At 34.4% G+C, this 26,405-nt stretch overlaps 3 protein-coding genes across 3 annotated transcripts; 2 read left to right on the forward strand and 1 right to left on the reverse strand.

The window, feature by feature from the left end:
- The first annotated feature begins 9,851 nt into the window (after window positions 1–9,851).
- Window positions 9,852–12,408, forward strand: LOC143569843 (protein TRIGALACTOSYLDIACYLGLYCEROL 2, chloroplastic-like). Its single transcript, XM_077055655.1, has 5 exons — window positions 9,852–10,316; window positions 10,392–10,721; window positions 11,088–11,203; window positions 11,280–11,370; window positions 12,092–12,408. Exons 1-5 carry the CDS (start codon window positions 9,852–9,854, stop codon window positions 12,182–12,184), a joined length of 1,095 nt encoding a protein of 364 aa, XP_076911770.1. The 3' UTR covers window positions 12,185–12,408.
- A 144-nt stretch (window positions 12,409–12,552) lies between these two features.
- LOC143570233 (uncharacterized) lies at window positions 12,553–16,851 on the reverse strand. Its single transcript, XM_077055933.1, has 8 exons — window positions 16,714–16,851; window positions 15,670–15,758; window positions 15,423–15,561; window positions 15,257–15,331; window positions 15,043–15,164; window positions 13,054–13,129; window positions 12,908–12,967; window positions 12,553–12,747 (listed from the first exon to the last, which is right to left on the reverse strand). The coding sequence occupies exons 1-8, from the start codon at window positions 16,849–16,851 to the stop codon at window positions 12,619–12,621; spliced, it is 828 nt and encodes a 275-aa protein (XP_076912048.1). The 3' UTR covers window positions 12,553–12,618.
- Window positions 16,852–21,273: 4,422 nt separating this feature from the next.
- LOC143570243 (putative arabinosyltransferase ARAD1) lies at window positions 21,274–25,393 on the forward strand. The gene is made up of 3 exons (XM_077055942.1): window positions 21,274–22,065; window positions 23,376–23,741; window positions 25,142–25,393. Exons 1-3 carry the CDS (start codon window positions 21,274–21,276, stop codon window positions 25,334–25,336), a joined length of 1,353 nt encoding a protein of 450 aa, XP_076912057.1. The 3' UTR covers window positions 25,337–25,393.
- Window positions 25,394–26,405: the final 1,012 nt, after the last annotated feature.

The following is a 26,405-nucleotide window of genomic DNA, read 5'->3' on the forward strand; positions in this document are numbered from 1 at the left end:
CAAAATGTTGGACAGGGATCATCAAGCATTCAACAAGGTACCCAGTCAAATGTTAACAACAACCAAGAAAACAATTGGGTATCCTCTTTGTTTGACTGCACTCCTACTAGTAATATGATTCCTGCGATATACAAGAACAACCCGAGACACTTCCAGAATTACGATTATACCGGTGTTAGTGTACAACAACCGCGTTACCAACATTTAACTCCGGTTCAAATGAGCTTGGACCTACAGCTGACTCAACCCGAAGGCTCCAGTCCACCAAGTGATGAGGAACGTCAAGATCCGGAACGTACAACCAAGAAGACATCCAAGACCAGTTGGTTGTGGCACGGGTGGCTGTCTGATCCGCCATCCGCATAGACATTAAATAATTACGTAGATTGTAACTTTAAATTCAGCACATGTAATATTGTATTTTTTGTATAATTTTTAAAAATTAATTTTAACTAAGATATTTAAAATGAAAAAATATTTTCTTTTATTAATAAACCTAGTTTATCTTTATACGATATCATTAACATAAAATATTAAAATAACTATTAAATTAATAAATTTCTTTATATTATAACTAGGTTTTGAAGAAGGAAAAGATCAAATCTTAAAAGGACTTAATTAACATATTTGGTTTTATGTGGTCATAGGGACCGATGCCTAACAAAGATGAAAGTTTGGTTTGGTTTGTTAGATCTTGATATAACATTTACTTGTTTTTAAAAAATACTGGTTAAATAAGTAAGACTATGATGAAAACGATGAAAATAAATATTTGATGTAATCGCACAAACTAACTTCACACATGAGACATTTTCAACCTAACAACTTTTTAAATTGGAAGAACCACCAAAATAAACTGGAAAACCCATCTTAAAGAAATCTTATGAATATGTTTACCAAACACAACATTAAATTTTTTTTTAAAACCTAATCCGCTATTTGTGATGGTGGATTAGGAAAAAAAAAAATTTCTGGTCTTCGACTTCTTCATGGTGGGGAGCATTGCATCAATTATAAATACCACCATGCTTCCACTTTCTAATTCAACCCTCCTTCCACTTCCTCATTCAAGCATCAAATGTCTTCTTCTTTGTCATTCAAAACATTTGTAGTACAGTTATATTATGGGGGTGAAATGTCATACACATAAGGGGTTGTTATGGGTGCTCCGGGAACTCGTAGCACTACGTTCTTAGTTACTCAACAGATCAATTATTCCAATTTGGTTGACAACATATGTAGATGTGTTCAAATTGACCGGCAATTTTGTTGTCTAGAGGTAAAACTCTACTATGAATACAATGAAGGTTCATATACCACACATATTCACCAAGAAAGTGATATGTATTTAATATACCAACTAGCTTCCCTTGTTCCTGGTTACACCTGTAAAATTCATGTGGCTTAAACGACGGTAGTTCCATACTTGCAACAACATAAGCATGGTAGTTCCTCAATCATTGAAGACTATGATGAAGGTTAGTTTCCTTCCTTTTTACATCCTTTTTAATAATTTTTATACTCAATAGAATGTGGTAAATGGTAATACATAATTTTTTTTTTGTAAGACTCTCTTGCTGAAGAAATTGAAGACACATCAGAGAGTGAACCGTCTGTTTCTGAATATGAATCAGAGGACGACGAACCACTCCCTCCTTTGCCTCAAAAACAAAGTCAAGGACTTACCCATTTTCCCGAACTTAATGTTGTTGGTAGAGGAATGGATGAAGACTATATTCCCATGGATAATTTTGCGGAAGATGAAATGGAGTTTTGGGACGAAAAAGATCCAGAAATACGTTTAAATATGTATTTCACTTCAAAATGCCAAGTTGATTACGCCGTTAGAATGTGGAATATCAACCACAACAGAGAGATATTTATGGTAGAAACCCGACCCAAAGTCTTCACGGTGAAATGTAAAAGTATCAAGCAAACAAACAACCAGCACGATACCTCTCAACCATGTTTTTGGACATGCACGAAAAGAAAATTAAAAGATTCCAATTGTTTCAAAATGACAACATGGACCCCGGCTCACTCGTGTTTCACCATTGTTTCTCGCAACAACAACCGAGCCCTAAGATCAAAAGTTGTAGCAGCCCACATCCAACAACAAGTTCTTGCAAATGTATCGTATACTGTGAAACAAATTCAGTCTCTGATCAAAGAGAAATTGAATGTTGATATCACTTACGGCAAGGCTTGGGCTGCCAGGAAAAAAGCCGTCGAAAACATATACGGTAGCTGGGATGAAAACTTCCATGAATTACCAAGCTACATAATGGCACTACAACAAGCAAACCCTGGTACCGTTGTCCAGTTGTTACATCATCCCTATAGTCCAAGTGACTGCTCAGTATTCAAGTATGTATTTTGAGCATTCCGTCCAAGTATTGAAGCCTTTAGATTTTGCATTCCTGTGATCTCTATAGATGCCACCCGTCTAAGGGGCACTTACAAGGGAAAAATATTGATGACGATTTCCAAAAACGCAAACAACATGATCTTGCCGGTTGCGTAGGCATTGGTGGATGAGGAAACAAACGAGAGCTGGAAGTGGTTTCTTCAACAATTTGCTGACAACGTTGAAGACCCCGCAATGCGAAAGTTGTGTCTAATTTCTGACATGCATGCGGGTATAAAACACGCCATGGATAATTTAGAATTCTGGAAGGAACCCCACGCCTACCATAGATTTTGTCTAAGGCATGTAAGAAGCAATTTCATGGTGAAGTTCAAGAGTGTGAGCCTCAAAAGGATGTGTTGGGAGATCGGAAGCACAACACAACAAAGAAAGTATGATCGCCTGATGGATGAGCTTAAGGCAACAAACAAAAAAGCATGGCGGTACCTCCGTCAAATAGATAAAAAAAATGGACAGTCCTATATGACAGTGGGAATCGACGATGGGGTAACCTCACCACGAACATATCAGAAAGCATGAACAATGTGTTACGTGGTGCTAGGACGCTCCCAATAAAGGCATTAATTGAATATACCTTTAAAAGAGAAGTTGAACAATACGCTATACACTACACAAACGCGTATAATTGTTCAACGGACTTTCCTCACCGCATGTTGACAATCTTCCATAATCGTGAAATCAGGGCTCGACAACACAGAGTGTTCCCTTATTCAGCACGTCATCAAAGGTACATAGTGGAGTCATCCCTACAAACATCGGACGAATATGGCTACAGTCCGTATACAGTAGATTTCCAAGAACGAACCTGCACGTGTGGTAAGTGGCAAATTTATCGTTTCCCATGTAGCCATGCAATTGCAGTATGCCACCACTTAGATGAAAGTCAAAGAAAAACTGCCGATCCAAGGTTTTACACAGAAACATACCATGCACATACGGCCACCAGTATTTTCCGGTGCCTCATAAACAAGATTGGATGTACACCGGTTGGTGAATTCATGGGGACCCATCGAAGATAATTATCGTAAAGGGAAGATGGCATGCGAGGAGGATGCACAACGAGATGGACGCTAGCTACGCTGAGGAAACGACGGGTCGTAGGTGTTCTGGTTGTAAATCAACAAGTCACAGGATCAACAACTGTCCGAACCGACAAAATTAATTATTGTATTTTTTATCATGTATTTAAGTTTCTGTTTGTTTTATTTTATGTCTTAAGTATAACTTAGTTTTCAAGAGAAGTACCTGTCATGAATTGGATCATATTTCATTTAATATCTATGGACTCTTTATGTTTTATGCATTCTTCATTAATCACTACCGTTTTTAAGTTTATTTGATTATTGAATTTAAAAAATGTGCTTTCTTTAATTAGTTTCTAACTATGTATTGTTTATTGTTTAACCTCACAAATAATATACTCTATGGATAGAGAGATAGTTGATGCTTGATATTTGATGGTGATAGTTAAATTACAAACCTACCTAGTAACACATTTTCCACAAACTCTCTGTGTTCGACACCCACTTACTGCTATCTATTTAGTTGTATTTGGTTTATTTTTGAGTGAGTCTTCGACCTCACGTCATTAGTTAAAAAAAATAGATTAGGCGAGTTAAATACATGTTACATGTTTGTATCCATTTAATGTAATATTAATATCTTAAATAGTAATATACTAATATATAAAAGTAGAAGATAATAAAAGTTCAAGTTACATGTTTGTATCTATTTATATGTGAAAAATTCATATTTGACATGATTTTCGAGTTCATGTAAGGTTTGATTAATATTAATTCATGTTATAATCCAGGTGTTTTCCTCCAAAAATCAAATGGTTACTGTTGTTTCAACATCGTCAAAATATTATCTAAAAAATTAGGGTTTTCAATTTAAAACCTAATCCGTCATTATGAATGAGGGATTAGGAAAAATTAATTTTTTAAAAAAAAACCTAATCCGATATTGACAATGGCGGATTAGGAAAAGATAATTTTTTTTTGGTCTTCATCTTCTTCATGGTGGCAGATCAAAGACAACTCATATGAAGGGAGCAGGTTGCAGTGTACATTAAGGAGGGAATGAATGGCACTTTGCAGCTTTGAGGGAATCTTTATTAGCTTTGAGCTTTGCAGTAGGCATGCATGTGAAATTGGCAGATGAATTATGAATGTTTGCAGTACAATAATAATAAGGGGGTAGAATCCAAAGTTAGGTTAGTTTGGTTAGTGGGGTTAGTTTGGTTGTTTGGTTTCTTAACTGGGTTAACTTGGCGCCTAGTGGAGTTATCCTAATCCGCTATTCTCAATAGCGGACTGTAGGTTGCAGGTGATCCGTCATTCTCAATAGCGGATCCAAATTCACTTTTCCTTCTAATCCGCTATTCTCAATAGCGGATATATCAAAAACCTTTTTTTTACTTCCCCGTTAACCTAATTTTTTATAGCGGACTGTAGGTTGCAGGTGATCCGTCATTCTCAATAGCGGATCCAAATTCATTTTCCTCCTAATCCGCTATTCTCAATAGCGGATACACCAAAAACCTTTTTTTTTTTTACTTTCCCGTTAACCTAATTTTTTTTGTAATACACACCATTTCAAAAAAAACAAGAAAGGATGGACGTCGGAAGAGCGATGCAGGCTGAATAAGGCGATGTATATATCCAGGCAGGTGACGGATGTATTACACGCGGCAGAGGAAGAAGGCTGTTAACAATTGATTGGGCCCACCACCAGCAGCATCATTAAAAAAAAGGGACATAAAGACCTTATATGAAAGAAGGATTCGATCGTGGGTAACTGACCAATAAACGCAGCATCAGAAGATGACATAAACCGTTGAGCCATAACCAATAAGCTGATAGATTTTGGAGGCTAATTTATTTAAATTAAGCGACGCATAACGTAGAGTCCAAATTGTGGCACCAAAAGTCACATTTACTCAATTTAGATAATGTATTTATGACAAAATACAGACTCCAATATTATTATATATAATATAATTTATTTGTGACAAAATTCAGCCACTTAAGTTGAGTCGATGTAAATTAATGGTAAAAAAACACTTCTGTATATTAAATCCAAAAAGACTTTTAAAAATATATCAAAAAACAAAATGCTTAAAATCCAAAAATCCATTATAGCCCATAAAAAGATCCATTTATCAACATACGTTAATCCAATAAAAACCTAAAATAATTCAATACAAATATATAAACAAAAATTTAAATTGTAAGGCTTATATATAACAACAATCATAAATAAATAAAAAGAAAATTAAAGTAACCCGTGTAAAACGCGATTCAAAGCTAGTTACTGTATAGAGTAAAAGAGAAACGTGGATGCATAGAATTTTGACTTTTTTTAGTCTTTTTTTTTTGTAATTTGAATTTTGTTAGGATTATCTTTGGTAAAATTCGCAAAATAGGTATTTTTGTAAACAAGTTTCTAGTTTTAGATATCATTTGTAAAGAATTCTAGAAATATGTATTTTAAACTAATCGTGACATGTAGTATATGCTAACAAACGAGTAGTTTACAAAACCAATTAAAACATGCCACTTAGCCGTAAACTAATCATGACAAGCACGTTCAATAATCATTTAGTTGTCACGAATAAAGAAGTTTCATGCCTCATAATTAACGCCCACGACTACTGTATAAATTCTTTAATCGTGACGAGTAGATCTCGCAACTTTCTGACACACAAGTAGTTTACCAACTATCCATGGCGAGGTGTTTTATTTACTAAATACATCGAGCCGGTTAGTTTTACAAAAGACTAACTGGAACGGTTAGTTTGCAAGCTCAATTAATCAATACGAGCAGATCTTGGTCAGCGACTGGTTCTTCCGATATACACTTCCAACAACAGTGGTTTATTACCCGTTAACTCGTGGCTACTACTTTGACATTTTAATCTCCCATGTATTTCAAAAATATATAAAAATGTTATTTTTATGTCGTGTTTGTTTTGTTAATAACTAGGGTAATAACCCGTGTTACACACGGGTGGAAAACATATCAACAAACAATATAAAATATAAATTACGTATTCAGTCAAGACAATTATTTGACATAAGTTTTTTTACCCTCAAATGTATAAAAGATGTTAAAATATGTGTATAACATAAAAAGAAAAAACATTATAAATAAACAATGCAATGAATAAGAAATAATATAACATAAATAAACCATTAGACCTGAAAAAAAATAAAAAAACACATTATTAGTAAAAGATTTTGTAATATTAATAGAAAACTATGTTTACAAATACATACCAGTTTGAAAGTTAAACTATAGTTTTTAAAGATATGTTAAATAGGTATCAATAGTATTACCTTAAATCGGAGATCTCCATGGTGCGTTTGTTTTTTGTCTTTAAAGTTTGACCCGTTGCTTTTGAAGATGTGAACCACATGACCAATAACATCTACCAAAATCAAATAAAAATATTAGTTGAGATACAAAGTTGCATAATTAATAAAAAAATATATCATAGATATAAAAAAATATTATTTACATATAAAGTGACGTGTTTACCTATAGTTGACTTCAAAAGAATCTCTTTGTTAATTATTGATTGGAAAGACGTTATTTTGAAACCAAACATACGACCTTCAAAGTCTTCACATGAATTGACATGGGTGTTTGGTCCCAACACCAACTTGTTTGGACAATCAATTACCCAATAGTTGGAAGAATTCAAACCCACGCCAGGATTCACAATTGTCGGAGTAGAGTTTTCGTTCAAAACCTTTTGAAATGAAAAATGTCGGGTTTGAAAACCGAAGCTTGGATTCTATTCTCCTGTCATGAAATAATAATAGAATAAAACAGAAACATGTGTAAATAAGTCATGAAAATAGTAGTAATTTTGAAAGAGGAAGGAAAATATAAAATCATTGAAAACTTACAGATTGATCTATGAGTACTATTTCCATCAAGAAGTCTTCATTGGCATTTTTGTTATCCTTGACGCTCCATACTCTCAAGACTCTGACCTTAACTATTGACGGAGATGTTTTGAGAACATCAATTTCGTTCAACATTGTAAACTTTTGAACATCCATTGTAAACTGTATTGAATAACATAATAATAGACTTTATGAAATAATATGTTTAAATATATGAATTATAAATAACAGTTGAAAAAGTTACTTGGTAAAAGCTTCAAGTCAAGAAGATTGATATGAATGTTGATGGAGAATGCATATACAATTAGATGTTATATAGTAGGTATGAAGATGTTTAATTATGGTAAACATCGTAATTTTAGGAACTTCGTTTCTAATTAAAGCCGTAAATACAAAAATTTTAATATTTAATATATTATAAACCCTTGAGTAAATATAGCATATAAATAAAGAATATAATTTCTTCCCAAAATACGAAGCTTGATTTTGGGAACAACAAAAAATAAGTGATGCACAAAATTAATCATTAAACATTGACCATCCTAAATATAGGTTATCTCGAAACGCCGAACCGTTTATAACCGGAGAATATTGGTCATAATATTTAAACATATTCTTTCATATATTGTATTTACCCGTAATCCTATTGGTCACTATTGTGTCATTGTAACAGTTGCTCGTGCAATGCAATCAAAAACATAATATTCTAAAGAAATAGTACAAGTTGAGGTTGTCATATAACTCAATTACACCTCATGTTATTAATTTTTAAATTGGATTCGTCTTTAGTATATATGACACACCTTAATTAGGAGAATTCCTGAATGAACACCTAACGGTTCCTAGATCAGTAAGGTAGATAAATAATATGGAATATTTGTATTTTAGAAAATACTTTTTTCCCTTATGATTATTAATATGTAATATGATTTGAAATAATTATGATTAATATTAGCCTTAATATTTACGGTTACTGTTACATTTATGTTATGGTAAATATAATTTCCTTTTAGAAAATTCTTTTTTACAATTGTATATTAGTTAGATATGGTAATACACGGTTATTTGAATTTTGAGAATATTAATTTATTTTGTCTACATGGTAATACACATTTAAAATTTGAATTTTGAGAATATTAATTAACTCAACCGGTTATTTATGTTACTCCAAATATAATTTCCTTTTAGAAAATTCTTTTTTCTCTTAACACCATGTGTTTATCATGAACTTAATTGTAGAAATTAGAATGATTGATGATAAATATTAGCCTTAATATTTGCAATTACTGTTAAATTTCAATAATTATGTAATATGATTTTCAATAATTATGATTAATATTAGCCTTACAGTTAAATTTACAATATGTATTATGAAATATATGAATTGTTTAAAATTTGAAATTTGAAAATATTAATCAAGACAACCGTTTATTTATGTTATGCTAAAGGAGTTAGTGCAACTTGCCAAAATCTAATACGGTTATGGAATGAGAATGTAAATTCATGTTTTAAGCTGCTGACCTGAAGAAGAAATGTGAGTCTTGAATCCCGCCTATGCTTCCCATGTGTAACATCCACCAGAGACATTATTACCACAAAAAAATTTACAATATATATTATGAAATATATGAATTGTTTAAAATTGGAATTTTGAAAATATTAATTAAGTCAACCGTTTATTTATGTTATGGTAAACTCTCAAATGCAATCTGTTTACAATTATATTCAATTCGAATCTTTTTTTTATTTTATCTTTAATACACAAAAGTAGAATACCAAAAAGATAGAGATCTGAATGTGACGCACCAGCAGCAGCAGCAGCAAGTTCCTTAGTTCCAGATGCATCACCATCACCAAATCTCTATAAACAAAATCAAATTATAAGAATAAGAACTACCAATTTTGTGTAAATAGATCTGTTATTAATGGACGGATATAACCTTTTTTGAGTAAATCCTAACCACGCCGAGCAAAAGATGACGGGATAACCGCAGTGCAATAGGCATCTCAGGAAATAAGATTGTATCTGTCAAAAGCAACTGACTACATTAACGGCGATGGCAAGGTTAGGGTTGAGAGATGAAAGATGATTTGAAGTGTCAAAAAAATCAACGATTAATCAATGAAGAGGAGGCTTTACTGCGATGGCAAAGTTAGGGTTGAGAGAATGAACAGGGTATTGGCTTCTGAAAATCAAACGAAGGATTATGATGGTTTTGGTTCATTGAGCAGCAGGGTAACGGCAGTAAAGAAGTTAGAGTTGAGAGGATGAGAAGTGATGATGTAAAATGGGTATCGGGTTCCTCTCCACGGGTTAGTTGATTAAAAATAAATGTGAATATGTGGAAAGTATAGATATGAAAACTTGCTTACATGGAGTAAATGACATGTGGAGGCATATTTTGCTTTAATATGATGCATTCCAGTATCCAAAAACACAAATTTTCAATTGTTTGTTTGTTTGTTTGTTTCTTCAACCCCACTTCCACCTGTGACTGATGATGATCATGAATTCAATCCCAATTCACAACCCTAAATTCTTCTTCTCCCCCAAATCCCAAACCCTAAACCCATTCCCATCGTCAATCCACCCAACGAAAAAGAGACTTTTCCCAATCAAAGCCTCTCAAGACACCCAACAGCCCCCTTCCAAAAACCCACTTGCCGATGTGCCCCGAAACCTCTGGAAGCAAACCCTCCGCCCCCTCAGCGACTTCGGCTTCGGTCGCAGGAGCATTTGGGAGGGCGGGGTGGGCTTGTTTCTGGTTTCCGGCTCGGTCTTACTCGCCCTGAGTTTGCTTTGGTTAAGAGCGTTTCAGCTCAAGTCTAGGTTCCGCAAGTATGTTGCCGTTTTCGAGTTCGTGCAGGCGTGCGGGATTCAGACTGGTACGCAAGTCCGGATCAGAGGGGTTACTGTTGGTAATGTTATTCGGGTTAATCCTTCCTTGAAAAGTATTGAAGCTGTTGTTGAGGTTAGTTAGTGTTGTTAAAAATGATAGTTTGAACGTAAACAAACGTAATTGAATAAACGTAAGCTTGCAATGTAGGTTGAGGATGATAAGACAATAATACCTAGAAATGCATTGATTGAGGTGAATCAATCGGGTCTTTTAATGGAGACTATGATTGATATTACTCCTCAAGATCCGATTCCAACACCTTCGTTTGGTCCTTTGGATCCGGATTGTGTGAAAGAAGGTGTCATCGTGTGTGATCGCCAGAAGTTAAGAGGATATCAAGGTGTAAGTTTGGATGCGTTAATTGGGATCTTTACACGTCTTGGACGAGAAGTGGAACACATCGGTGTGGCTAATACTTATGCGCTGGCGGAACGGGCTGCAGCGGTTATTGAAGAAGCCAGACCCTTGCTATTAAAGGTGTGGTATGCCTATGTTACATTTATTTGCTAAATTTTTCGTATTTTAACTCTATGCTTGTTTAAGAGATGAACTTACACACACAATAAAACGAGAACATAAAAATAAAGAGCACGGGGATTTACATGTTCAGTCTAATTTGACCTGCATCCACGGTTGCACGAGCAAGCCAATATTATTATGAGGCGTCGAAGATTAAAGTTACAATGGACTTATTATCTTTAGAGTAGAATATATATATATCTTAATGCACCAGGTTTCGCTTGCCAAAAACAAATATTTGGTAAATTTTGCTTATTAAAAACAAAAATGTAGCATGTGAATTCAATATTATTAATGTATCGTAATGCACCAAGTTTGTCTCAGATCCAGGCAATGGCTGAGGATGTTCAACCTATGCTGTCAGAGGTTCGAGATAGTGGTTTGTTGCAAGAAGTTGAAAGCTTGACCAAAAGTCTCACTCAAGCAACAGAGGATTTGAGGTATTTGTATTTTCAAGTATCGTTGTGCTGTTTTAGTATACTGTTGAATTTACATATTGTATTTTGGTTTTGACAGAAAGACGCATGCATCTATTATGACTCCAGAGAACACTGAGTTGATTCAGAAATCTATATACACACTTGTATTTACTTTGAAGAACATTGAGGTTTGTGACTTAATCAACTGCTTTTTATATCTTTTTGGTTCATTTGATACTGATGGGTCGGTTGGTTACAGATCAAAAGGGGTCAGATTGAATCTGGAAGTTTGGTATGGGTCAGGTCAGGTTGGATTGACCCACAAATTGGGGTTGTTCACGGTCCGGGTCCGACCAGTGGGTTGATTGGGTCAGTCAGACCAGCCAAAACTGTTCGGTTTGGTGGTTTGAACCAGCTTTTATTTTACTTGCAGCGTTAGTTTGGACTAAATTTTTAAAAGATGGTAAAGAAAATATTATACATATGCATAACTAGCATTCCAAAATCGAGAGAAAAATATTAATAAATTTAAATTGTTGGTTCCAAGTTCCAAACCCCTAAGCCCAGTTTTTCAAACCGTAAACTGTGACCCAACTGTACAAAATTCAAACCGTAAACCGATTTGTTTTGATTCAGTCGGTTTCAACGGTTTGTGAACACCCTTACCGCAAATATATTTTTTTCATTGTCAAATTTCCTACGGAATAACTAATATGTTAATGATAATTACGCAAACAAGATATTTTTACGATAATGTGAATAAGACGATTAGGATTTAGGAGGTTGGTCACCTCTAAGACAGACTTTGGATGACTTTCAACTTGTTTGTGACCGAATTGTTTGATTTGACGTGTTTTAAGATAAAAACACAACCTGACATATATCCTGATGAACATTTGTGACTTTCAGAGTTTAAGCTCCGATATTCTTGGATTCACGGGCGATGAAGCTACCCGGAAAAATTTGAAGTTGGTCATCAAGTCACTCAGTAGGCTATTGTGAAGTCCCTGAACTTAATTTACCGTTGCAATTTCTTAATAGTGAAAATGTTTATAGATCCTGTGATTCTTTTTCTTAGTATGCTCAACGATTACTATGTTCAGTTGTTAGAACCCGCGATTTTCAAATCTTGTAGAATGCGTGAGTGAAACGAATATTGAAACTTTGTATTAGCTGCTTTTCAGCGTTGTATGAACAACTCGTATTTCACAATTAAAACCATGGTTATGAACAAAAAATGTTTAGATATATGTTACATGAAAATATGTAAGTATACTGTACAGAGCAGAGAACTCATATGCACTCGAGGCCTATTTTAAACACTGGCATCTTTGCAGTTTGTATTCCCGAATGATTTACCACCCGACAAATATGATGATTTACAACAACTCAAGTTTCCCTTTTCAACTCGAGATCAATGACATAAAAGAATGAATTTACGGCCTCTTTGCCAACGTCTTCATCATACCCTTAACAATCTTTCCAAACCACATTAAGTTCATGGCACCAAGCACCGACGGAACCATAAACACCAAAAGTACCCCAATTTCATGCACCTCGATCACCTGCACCTCATTTTCGGGAACATATTCAGAATCCATTTGATACTTTCATAAAACAGCCATTTTCTAACCGTTAACCGACCTGATCCACCCGTTTTGCCAGGCTTAAGTACAGCATAGTCGGAAGGGTGTGAAAAAAGATGCAAGTGCAACACAAAATTACCTGATTGTAGTGCAGATAGACATGGTAAAACATATAAACAAACAGCAAAATTCTGGCCACCTGCATTAAACGGATAAATTCATGAAACTACTGTATAATAATAGCACGATTACCGATTATACAAAAAATTAATTGATAATACTCACCATCCAGGCAAAGAATATCACCACACCATTTATAAGATACGCATTAGACTTTTTGAAACCAGCCGTATCTAAATACCTGATTCATTCACAAAATTGATTTTCACGAGTATTAATACAAATAAAGATATGTGTGTTTATATGTATGTATGTGCGTATATCTATATCTAAACTATATATAATACATGAGATAAGGGCAAATTAAAACACTTGATTTTAAGAGTTTTACACAATTTAATGCATAAGGTACATAAACAAAAGAGGGTAAACTTGTGAAAGGCAACACTGAGCCACAACCCAATAGCCCAAATGGACCCCAGCCCAGTCCACAAACGGGTCAGCTTCGTTCAACTGTAAGCTTCAAATCCTTATCGCATGCTACCAGTTTTATTTATGCCCCCACGTTTTATTCCACAGCATGTTTAATGTTCATTTTATTATTTTATTTTATTAGTGGTCAAAGTAGTTGTTTTGATTATTCCACAAGTGTAGGAAACGTGGGTGGTAGTGTTTGTAGTTTTTTTTTCTTTCATTCACAATATGTAATGGAAATCAATGACAGATTTTAGTTTCCTAAATTTCTTATTCAGTGCAGTCAGAGGGTAATTTTGTTCCATTGCTATTATAAAATGTAGCAGGTTTTAGAAGGTGATGTTGGAGGCTAGTTCTTGTTCTCGTGGTGTGGCTGTATCGAGAATCGGGGCTAGATTAATCTGCTCAACGAGGCTTGCGAGTGGTGTGACTGTATCTTGTGGGAACCGTTGCTTTTTATGTTATTTTCGGGTATTTTTAATCCAAATTAAGCTTATTGCCATCAACTTGTCTTTAAACACTTCTTCAAAAAATATTTACAGCTTTTCATCCTTACTTTAGCCAACTTTTGTTAAAATAAATATTATTTACAAGTTTACCCCTTAATCTTTAAACCATATATTATTTTTATTTTCAATTATAAACCAACTTCCCCACACAATTCTTAAACGGGCATAACTTATTCATACATTCATATTTTTGCAAAAAAGTTGCACCATGAAAACGAGCATTTTATTCTCTTTAATTTGAGTATGGTATTGCTATAGTTTTTCAACTAAAAAAATTAATACATTGCGTATGGGTATTCACGATCGGTTTTAATGGTTTTTATGTTAAGCTTGTGAGCCCGACCGTTAGTAATAATTTTTTGTCATCAAAACCAAAACTGAAGCACGAACATCCATAATTGTTATGTGATTACTAGGGTCTGTGTTTAAATACCCGCTGCATCGCACAGACTCCCATCTAGTATAAATATATATATATATATATATATATATATATATATATATATATATATATAGAAAAGGGTTCAAATAAAAATAAGTAGTTTCCTAGGAATGATAAGAACCAATAGATTTTTGACATGTGGCATTACAACCTATAGGTGAAAGAACAATTCTAGAAAACTATGTCGGTTTTTGGTAATTTTAAATCTCAATAATTGATTAACATGATGATCCGATAGCTATGATTTATTCCTAGTCTTCCTAGAAAACTACTTGTTTTTAGAATAACCCTTCCCTGTATACACACACACACACACGTATATATAGGGCATGTTATTGTACAAAGGACGCTTAACGTACAAAGTGTAGGCAGCTTACAAAAGCATTCATGCATAATTATGACGCGAAAGTTCCGCGTTTTAATTACGAATGACGTAAAATAACTATGAAACATATATAACTAAGTACGCATGATACCTACGCAACATGTAATATTAGGGTTATATGTGTGTGTGTGTGTAGCGACACGTTCTTTTCAGAACTAGTTTTATGCTGACAACTGCGAGAACCGCATTAAGTACTTGTACCTAGTGCATTGATAATTTAATGCGATGGTGTTATATGTATATCACACTTGAAGCAAAACGTACAACTGTACTATGCGGTTCTCGAAGTTCTCAACATTTTTTTGCCTCTTATTTGAACATATTTACACACGCATGCGGCATACCATCTCAAGTTGATCTCGGGTGTTGTCAACTCAGATATAAGAACCATGAATGTGTACAGTTGTCCTTCCCCTGTAAGCATGGCATATGATACCGCAATTGCTGAAAGCGTGTGGTGAACAACCTGAAATCCGAGAGTACAAATAATTTCCATAAAAAGCCTTAAAAAGAATATATATTTTATATAAAAATTTTCCTCCTTGATGATGAACTTACGTATTCTAATCCGCCTAAAGCAGGATATAGCCAAAAGATCATTGCAAGGTCCGATAAAAAGTAACCAACAGAAATCTGTATAAAAATTATACTGAAACATTAGGAGAGACCGATTGCCGGATGTTGTTCCTAAAATAAATTAGATCGTTATATTATTAACACTTACCCCTAATGCAAATGTAGAGAGTGGTGAGCTTCTGAAAGTAATGGGACCCGCAGTGTATCGATCAGAATAAAGATCTGAGCAGAACACAAAGTACAAAGACATTGCTGTAATGAAAATGGCATGAACAGAAGACATACCCCTGAATAAAAAAACGAGACGGAAAAGACGTAAAGACTTAGCCAAATGAGAAGAAAATAATAGGCAGTAAAACCTTTTGAGAAAATAAAGATAATGAAATTGCATTTACCGATTGTTCCACTCAATCCGCTGAATTTTTGTAAGGCCCGCATATGTTCTGAAGTAAAAAGTGCTTATCAATTGTGTAAGATCATAAACCTGAAGAAAATCATATTATTATTTATCTGCGGTTATTTTCATTTTTTGTCAATGTAGCAGGCTGATGTTCAAAATTCTGAATAATTATGATTAAAAAGATAATAGCATAACAATAATCAAAATCTTTAGGTGTACACATTATAATATAACTAATGTGTTAACTTTGATCACAATTATGATACTACTACAATGACAACCTAAATCTTTGAATAAAATCATTTAAGAGGATGTACACATTAAATATATACTTTTAGGTATTTTTTGAGGGGCAGCAATTCCTGACACGACCCAAGACCCGGCCCGAACCTAACAAGAAAACAATTGGTTTTAGGTTGGCTGACACGACCCGTTTTCTTAAACAGATCAACCCGTACACGACCCGTTTAAAAAACAGGTCAACCCGAACATGAACTGTTAAAATGTGGGTTGACCTGTTTAAGAATTTTAGAGAAGTTAATATTTTGATTCTAGAGATAAGAAGTGTTAAATTTTAAAGTTAAATACTTAGATTTTTAATTTTTCATATATCTATTAACTTTAAAAGTAAAACTAATTTTTTTAAAACTACTTTTATTTTCTCTTCACTTCAGCATTTTTATTTTATTAGTTCTAACTGTCTATTCCTTGATTATTTCCATTCGTTTGTTCTTATGTTGAGTTAAATATGTAAAACCAAGTTTGTTAATTGGCAATGAGAGATAAATACACAAAAACAATTAGATCTATCACAAATTACTAAGAGAAATTAATTGCTTGAATCGTTACTAGGTGTTAGTCATATTAGAAAATGAAGGTAAAATAGGTTGACCACGAATAACTATATGGGTTGGGTTGGGTTGGGTTGGGTTGGGTTAGGATTGAAGAATCTCAACACGCCAACCCAAGCCAACCCGTTTGAGAAAGAAGGCAATCCCAGTTAGTTAGATGCATAAGAATGAATAAAGAAATAACGAACCATTTTGGAAGCAAAAACACCACCAAGAACAGATGTGTAAGGCATAAAGGCCTCAGCTAAAAGGTAGGTTTTAACGAGCACTTGAGCCTGGTTCTGGTAGGACTTGAAAGCCAATGATGTCTTCTTAGAAACCGCCATCTTCTTTCTTCTTGAGTCTTGACTATTTAGATTTTATTATGTGAATAATAATAAATAAGATCTTGTTGTTTCCATAATAATCCTGCACATGATATTTTGGTTTAGATGCAAATTTTAGAGGATTATGTATTTGAATTAGCCAAAGATCAATGTCAAATGTCAAGACATAATAATTAATAAATCATGTTATGTCATGTATGTAATATAACCTAAATAAATAACATATAGGAAATAAAGTCCAGATCCACAAACATGAATCCAATGAGACACTAATAATAATAACAATGCTAATGCGAGTGACGGCAAGACATATGCAATTGGAAGATAAATGTAATACCTTATTATTATCAAATCCGGTGACAAGTGATCGCAATAATCAATCAATTTCAAGGGGTGAAATTAATTAAATAATTAGTAATCAGGGCAGGCAGTTGAGTGATGATTGATTGATAATGATGATGGTAGTTCAACGGAGTATTTGGCGTCAGAGAGAAGACAAGAGAAGAATCAAGATTCTGGTGACAGGAGACAGGAAGATAATAGCCAGCCAGCCAGCCAGCCAGCGAGTGGAATATAACATAGCACGACTTATGTGTTTCATTGTACAGTACAAGTTGATTAACCATACAGTAGCTGCAAGACAAATCTATATATATTAAAAAAATTCATTTTTCTTCATTCTTATGGATTCACTACCATAATTTCCTAAAATACTAAGTTATCTTAGAATTTCTTGATAATAACATAAATCAAAAATAAATTAAATTGCATTCAATTACTATGATATCAATTTTTCCGTTTCATTCTTCAGCAACTTCATTTTTGTTCAATTCTCTCGTTGTTACAAACACAAAATCCGTCCTTTCTACAAACATCAAATGATCATCTAAGATTTCATACAATCTATGTGATAATTGATTGTAACCCAATTCACAATCGATCTCTTTTCATCAACTATTCATGATCGATTTCGGTATGTTCTCCTTATTATTTATTATTGTTATTATTATTATTATTTTCATTCATGGGTTATTCATCTCTACTTTAATCTCTCGCACCCTATGTTGATGTTTATGTCATCGTCGGTATCTTGCTTCTAGGGCTTCATTATTTGATTTTATATGAATTGGGTTTTATTTATTTTTTTGTGATTTTATTCTCATAATACTGTCTGTTAAAAAACAGAGATTGAATGGTGAATGGAGTAAAATCAGGAACATTTTCTTCTTGTGATGTTGATGTAGATTCGAAGAACAAATAGAAGTTACAAAAACTTCATCACGTGTATGCTAATTGCTTTGTAACCTTAAACAACTTTTTTCCTTCAATTAACTATATTGACAAATTTACTAATTTTATTGTTTGAAGGAAATATGAAGAACCATTCCACCAAGTATTGAGGAATTTTGTTTCATCACAAACCATATTTACATAAAATCAAAGGTTTAATTTCTATAATTACTTCAACTTTTTTTAGTTAATCATTAGGGTATTTTAGTTATGCAGTTTTGCAGGTTGTGAAAATTGATTGACATGAATCATGTCAAATACGAAGGCCATATATATATATATATATATAGCTAATCAATTTAATTATGTCAAATAAATGGCTCAAAACGGGTCATTTGTGTAAAAAAAATATCGGTTTTCTTCGAGTCAAAACGAGCCATTTTAAAAAATTATTTGTTTGGTTCGGCTCAAAACGGCCCACTTTATAATGGTATCACTTCTGTAGCACTGTTTGATCTAGCCAAAAATAAAAGTAGCATTGTCAACACCCTGATAATTTATAAAATTATTATAATATTCATTATGTATATGCTTTGTGTTCTTTCAGGAAATAACAAATAGCATACACTACAGTCAAAATGTCAACACCCTTTATAATCAAGCATAAATATGTTTATATTAACATTACTAATTGTAGTTAGTTCTTTTATGTTTGCCTTTTTTATTATTCTAAAATATTACTTATTAGTAGTTGTTCTGATTTAGTAATAGAAAGTAAAGGAACGAATCTACCTAATACTGTTAACCTAACATCTTTTTTAGATACTTGGCATGTTCCTTTTGCTATATTGTTAGAGTTTCCATATATGCTAAGCCATATTATAATATCTTAATAATTAAATAAGTTGAAACTAAATAATTATATTTTCTTGACGACCGGCATCTCTTTTTAATAACCCAGATCATCGACTCAACATGTTATCTACTATTTGTTAATCAACAAAAAAATTTTTATACTCACAAAAACCATGAGTAACGAAAATGGATTATTTATCAACTATAAGGTGTAATGTTTATAACAAATTTTTAATTCATGTTGGTTAAATATGTAGTCCATTGAGCCTTAGTCAATTTTTCTTATCAAACGTCTCTTTGATTTCCTGGTTGAATATGAATATGAACTCATGGTAGACACATCCTTGCTTTACGCTTACTACACACTTATTAGTTTATGAATTTTAAATTTTTAACTTTTAATTGTGTTTCTAAACATTATACTTCGTATCTTATTTTGGTTTATCTTTATGTCTGACAATAATTTCCTTTCGTATCAGTATTATTTACAACTAAATATCATGTTGTTCTCCTAGAAAACATATTACAAATTACAATATAATATAAAATTATATATGTTTGTTAGACGATTTCTATACGTCCACCAGTGTCGTGCACATGTTAATAACCTAGTCTATATAATATAACTTATTTCTTTTGGCATTTTAGGCCACTTTTGATTTTGCTGGTACTCTTAGTAATAGGCCTAAATTAACAACCATCTTCTTTCTACTGACTACTTCTTGTTTAATTATATTGGCATATGCCTTAAAACCATAGTTACCGAATTCATCAGAAGACCCGTGAATTGCGAATCGGTTTGCGATAAACCCAAACGAAATTCGCTACGTTCTGGTTCGCTCCGGTACGGCGTACTAAACAAACGAATTCGGTGTTCCAATTCGCTCTGGTATGCTATGCCAATTTCTGATAGCGGAGCAGCCATTTTTGCCGGAAAAGGAGGAAATTGGAAGCGAAGGCGGAGTATCTAAAATTAAGAACGTGGCTGGTTTTGTTGTGGTTTTAAAAAGTTTAGCTAATTTGGCATTTAACCCTTTAAGCTTTCACCAGCTTACATTTAGTCCTTAAAGTTTCTAAATATTTATATAAAAACAATAAAAATAGTAAAATTAGTTTGTGTTTATTAACAATTAACTCCCTCTATCTTCACTAGTTTACATTTGATTCTTAAACTTATAAGTTTATACATAAAAGGTATAAAATTAACAAGATATATATACGATTATATATAAACAATAAATAGCTATTTTTTGATTTGAGTATATCGAACCGAACGACATGGTATACTGTACCGGTTTGTACCGAAATGAGCCAACCCCCCTCCGTACTGAATACGTTACCTTTAGCGAATTACGTACCCAAACCACAAACGCGTACCGAAGCGAACCACAAATTAGGTAACTATGATCTAAACACTTAAAAGCGTGTAATATCAACACAACTTATTTATCTAAACAAGTGCAACATAATATTTGGTCCTTAACTAACATGAACAAGTATGAATCTTTAGACATATCAAAAATTGAACTAAAAGATGTTTCATATTTGGATAACCTGTAGTGCCCTAGTCATTCCTTATTCATTACTTGACTTCTTACTTGCTCACCTAATATGCATACAAAAGTCAGTCTCGCTCTGAGCGAGTTCTAGCTTAACATTCATAACGGTTATTATATTAAAATAATAATAATAATAATAACAACAACATATGGCGTACCAACACACAAAACATAACATTTCCTTCTGTGTCTAAAGCAAGTCAATCTAATATTGTCAATCTCTCTAACATTCCTGACCATGACATGACCGAAGTCATCTACGTACGTAATTGCAATTAGAGATAGATAACAAAAAGGTGTTGCCTAATGTACACCCATACAAGGTGCTGACAATATGGCATAATCAAACGGTTCACAACTCACAAAGTTGGACCCTTTCTCGCATATGAAACCCCAATTTGCGTGATGGTCTTCTTTTGCAAACCAGACGTTTTCACAAGTTGAACCAAGTTTACTATTGCAGGATGAGTTGTTTTCATGATTAAACTCGTTTTGTGAATGGATCTTAGGTACGGGTATTTTGCAAGATCTCTTGTGCAAGCTCGCTTAAACTCAAGTTTGATACTTTAAGATCTAGAGGACCCGATCTACCATAACAAGAGTATCCTTTTACGAAGAGCCGGAGCTAGTGTTACATATATTCTTGAAAAAGCTATAAAAGCATAGCATTCATTCCAAAACAAAACATAATAAAGGTAACAATATTGAAAGGTAAGGCATTATTATAGTTGTGATGACATGATATGCTACAAGAAACCTTAGTTTGTGGGAGTCAGTCATGATCAACCAAAGACCCATCAAACCCAAACCCATTTCTTCTTCTTCTTCTTGTTGTCAGAAAATGGGCAGAAGATCCATGCTTAACCTAACCCTAGTCAGCATCCTGTTCATCCTAGCCTTGTACGCCGTCTTCTACACTCCAATTCAGTCCAATTCCTCACCCTCCAATTCCCAATTATTCCAAACGCCCACTGCTCGTATTTACATGTACGATTTGCCTAGAAGATTCACCTACGGCGTCATCCAAAGCTACGAAATTGCAAGAGGTGGCACTGGTGGTGACCTTAAATACCCTGGGAATCAGCACGCAGCTGAGTGGCACCTGTTTCTTCACCTCAATAACAAATCCAGATCCGGATCCGGGTACGTGACAAGGGTTTTGGACCCGGAAGAGGCAGACTTGTTTTACGTGCCCTTTTTTTCCTCCTTGAGTTTGGTGGCCAACCCGGTTCGCGGCAACAATAACAATAAACAAGGGGGGTATAGCGATGAAGAGATGCAGGAGGACCTGATCATGTGGTTGGAGGAGCACTTCTACTGGAAGAGGAATAATGGGAGGGACCATGTCTTTATATGCCAGGATCCCAATGCCTTGTACAAGGTTATCCATCGGATCAGCAACGGGCTCTTGCTCGTTTCCGATTTCGGGAGGCTGCCTTCCCACCAGGCCTCGCTGGCCAAGGATGTCATTTTGCCCTATTCGCATCGGATTAATCCCTATAGAGGGGATACGGGCGTCCACAATCGAAAGTGGTTGATGTTCTTTATGGGGAATCGCTATCGAAAGGAGGTATCACTTGATTATCGCTTTTTTATTTTTTTACTTCAAGTTATGCATGCTAATTTGCTTCTTAGAGGACCTCGGATTAAGAACATGCGTGTTTTAGACCTAGTTGATTGAGAGAGTAGTGAGAGAGAGACTGTGAATGATTAGAGTAAACCCGTTGGTTCGTGAAGAGGTATTTTATGAAATGGTTTACAATAATGGCCTTTAGTACTTCATGCTCATTTAACGCTCCTCTTTTAATTAGTACGAGATATGGCTGTGCTTCCAGTGGATGTACGACCATACTCATGCAGCTGCTACTGGTACCTCTCTGTTATTAACACACTTAATCTGTGTTGTGTCAAATGCCCGGATGATAATGGTATTTGGTTTTCTAGGGATGGTCTTAGTGCACGAGATGATATTTAGATAAGGAAGGGATCTTTGTGTAAAGGTCAGTTGCTTGGTTTGAAAATGTGTGCCTCATGTTGTAGGTAGTAGGAGCGAGTGAGGGAGGGAGGGAGGGGAGATGACCTTACATCATGAGGAGAGGTAAACTAGAAATAAAATGAGAAGGCAACAAAAAACAATACACAAGTAAAGCAAATTGAAGTGACTAGACAGTCATATGTACTAGTCAAACACTCAAGACTCCATTAATGCTTGCCTTCTAGTTTCCCTTGCATCAACTCTTCTCCCTTCATTTACTCACTCATGCAACCTTCAACCTCCAACTTCGGCGACCCTGCACAGTCAGGTCTGAGCAACACTCACAAGTTGTCCACTACCGTTTTGTGGATTGTTGCATGTCACCAAAATGAGGCGTGCCTTTTAAAACCAAGCACCTCAACTTGTAGGACCTAATTGTCTTGGAGCGCCTCATGCTTTTTTAAAACCAGGGTCTGATATCTTAGGTCTTCTATTCATTAAGGTATCTACCGCAGTGGGCTACCTGATAATTTTGTTTTACCTCTGGATGTTCGTCTATAACATTTCTTCTTTGGTCTTTTGAGTTTGTCGGAGATGGCTTTCTTGAATACCTATAATTTGGTTTGGGCATTCTTTAATCATATAGATGATATACCCACCATTGTTTGAATCCCCATATTCAACCATATAACTAAGTATTTCTACCATTTCATGATTGTTTGGTTGTTCAATCTTGATCTCAAAACGCAAGGCGGATAACATTATCATCATTCATGTTTTCAACTTTTTTCTAGGTTGTACATGTGAATGACACTTGCTAGATCTATGAGTGGTTAAGTAGCAATGATAAAAAAATCTAAAATTTTATGGCAAGTATAATTTATATAAACTGGCATTATATTCAGGGAGGAAAGATTCGTGATTTGTTGTTTCAATTACTGGAGGATGAAGATGATGTTTTCATAAAGCACGGTTCTCAATCACGAGAGAGTAGGAGAATGGCTACACAAGGGATGCATACTTCAAAATTCTGTTTGCATCCGGCTGGTGATACACCGTCCGCATGTCGCCTTTTTGATGCTATTGTGAGCTTGTGTGTGCCTGTTATAATCAGTGATTATATTGAGCTACCGTTTGAAGATGTCATAGACTACAGGAAGATTGCTGTTTTTGTAGACACCGAGTCGGCTTTAAAGCCGGGGTACTTGGCTAAATTGCTAAGGGGAGTCAAGAAAGACCGCATTTTGGAGTTTCAAACCGAGCTAAAAAAGGTAAAGTTATTTCTATGTAAAATGTTAATCGAACCTTGTTTTTTTGGTTTTTTTATTTTTACTTGAAGGTGGTTGAATGTGCGTGTTGGGTAACATGTTAAAATTGGTTGGGTTGACATAAAGCGGCATAATAAAATATAAACATAAAGACAAAAAGTGAGTTTCTGGTCAAAACAGTGATTTTAGATTTTTAGGTACATCCCGAAACAGGTCGGGTTGGGTTGACCTAGTACTGTTTAATAAAAATAGAAATCTAGGGCAAAGAAGTAGGTTCTGGTCGAAACAGGTTATTTAGGTTTATTAGATACGTGTTGAATCGGTTTGGCTTGACCTAAAACATTTTTGTATTCTAGATTTTTATTCGACAAATGTTAAGTATCAAACTAACAAACATGATTTGAAACCTTGTATTATTATTATTAATACATATCAAGTTAATTGAATATCAAGGTTTAGGAGGTTTATCAGTTTATGCATTATTATTACCCTTTGGTTGACTTTCAACCCATTTGACTCATTTCCTTCAATGTTTTTTTAGTAACTTAACCTTTTGACCCGCTAGAGGTAAAATGCTACCCAGATCGATTCGTGTGGAAGTAAAATGGGTCGGTAGTTTCTCTTACTATAACTAGGAATTTGCTCACCATTGTTCATCTATGATGAATTGATGTTGACCTGTGATCTTTTCTTTTTCTCTTCTTACTTTTGGTCTCGTTACTGAATTACCCCTTGATGACACAAACTAGAGAAATCAATGCCATCAATAGTTTTTTGCAATTGCTAGTGGACAATGAGGTAAATTAGATTTAACCTGACAGAAAAAGACAAATGTTTTCTTTTATGGAGCATCACAAAAAGAAGTTTTTCCATTTATATTTCGACGTTAGGATTTGTTTAGTGTTTTTACCACGAACTTACAAATGAGATTCAAGTTTGTATAATAGCAGGGGTGTTCATAAACCGTTAGAACCGACTGAGCTACGCAAACTGAAGCAAGTCGGTCGGTTTGAGATTCATACAGTTAGGTTCATGGTATTGTTTTTATTATTATTATTGTTATTATTATTATTATTACTACTTTTTTATTTTGGCGATTTACCAGTTTGGCCCATTGTTGCATTTATATATCTTTTCATTTTTGAATAAGCATTTATATATATGTATTGCATTCACGAACCGTCTTTTATCAATTTAAGGTTTTTAATACAAACCATCGATTTTGAAAAAAAAAAACAATTAAAAAATCAGTTCAAACTCAATCTTGTTAGTTTTATTTGTTATTTTCTGAAACCAGAAATTTTATCAATACCGGCCGAGCCAGACTGTGAACACCCGTAAAGTAATAAATAGTTTGTGATTTGTATGTTCTTGAAGTGTGGTGAATGCTATCATGTGATTAGGTGCAACGCTACTTTGAATATGATCATCCAGATGGGACAGTAAACGAGATCTGGCGCCAGGTGTCCTTAAAACTTCCACTTATTAATCTTATGATCAACCGGGACAAGAGGATTGTTCAGAGGCATTTGAGTGGACCAGACTGTTCTTGCATTTGCTCAAACAAAACAGGGATCCAGTCATCGTTAACAGGATAATTGCCACTTAGATTTGTATGTTTCTGGGCTCATTAGCATCAGCCGGATACTCCATGTCAGCACGGTTAGGCTGTCTACATTAGTCATCAAATGTGATGGTATGAGTTATAGTTGTGGCTCTGTTAGTTCATCCGACAATACATGAGAAAAGTTACTAGTTATAGTTTTTAAGGTCTTGTATTTTTTTATACTAAACTCATGGGCGGGTTTAGGATATAGGTATCGGGACGCTGACAAGATGCATCATTTTTTATATTTTTCACGAATTAAGAGCGTGTATTAACGCTTTCTTTTCGGTCAGTTATGGCTTATGTGATATGTTCTATTGTTGGTACATAAGGGTAAGAGGGATGGTCATTCAAGGTATCACGTTCCTCAGAAATCCTATAATAATCACGTACTATTCTAAAACCACTTATAAACAACACTTCACTCAGCTGTCCTAATTTTATTTTTTATTTTTTTATTAAGGTTTAGTTAATTATGCAATTTTCGTTAAAAAAAAGTTTATTTTTTATTTATTTATTTTTTTGCGATTAAGCCATCTGGTTTTTTAATTTCTTGTTAATTAGTCTAAATCGATCACTATTTTAAGTTTCAACGTTAACTCAAGGGTAAAACCGAGGTATGAATGGCCGTTATGGACTTTTACCTTTATAAATTAATATTAGAAAGAAATTACCCCACACCGCACCATTGAGGTCTCCACCAACGACTACACCATATCGCCACAGAAACTCGCTAGCACCACCATTAGCAACCAATCTATATATGCGATGCTAAAGCCAAAGCGGGTGCACCACCACCGTCACAACACTCACCATTGTTTGATGGTTCACTGGAAAAACGAAGTGTCAGAGTGGTTATAGATTCACAAATCTACCCACCATTCAAAGGCATATTACTGGAATTAGCGATCGATGAGTATAGGATTCTCGGCATTACCTGGGAACACAGCCTTATGTCACCCTAGAATCAATGTTGGCCACTAACGTTGGGTACCACACGTCGGACCTTTTCACCTTTAACACCATCTCTCTCCCCTGAAAACCCCCAAAATTGTATAGAA

This window comes from Bidens hawaiensis, unplaced genomic scaffold (assembly GCF_021521415.1).
Source record: "Bidens hawaiensis isolate Kalapana, Puna unplaced genomic scaffold, B.hawaiensis_p1.1 tig00001269_1, whole genome shotgun sequence".
Classification (NCBI taxonomy): Eukaryota; Viridiplantae; Streptophyta; class Magnoliopsida; order Asterales; family Asteraceae; genus Bidens; species Bidens hawaiensis.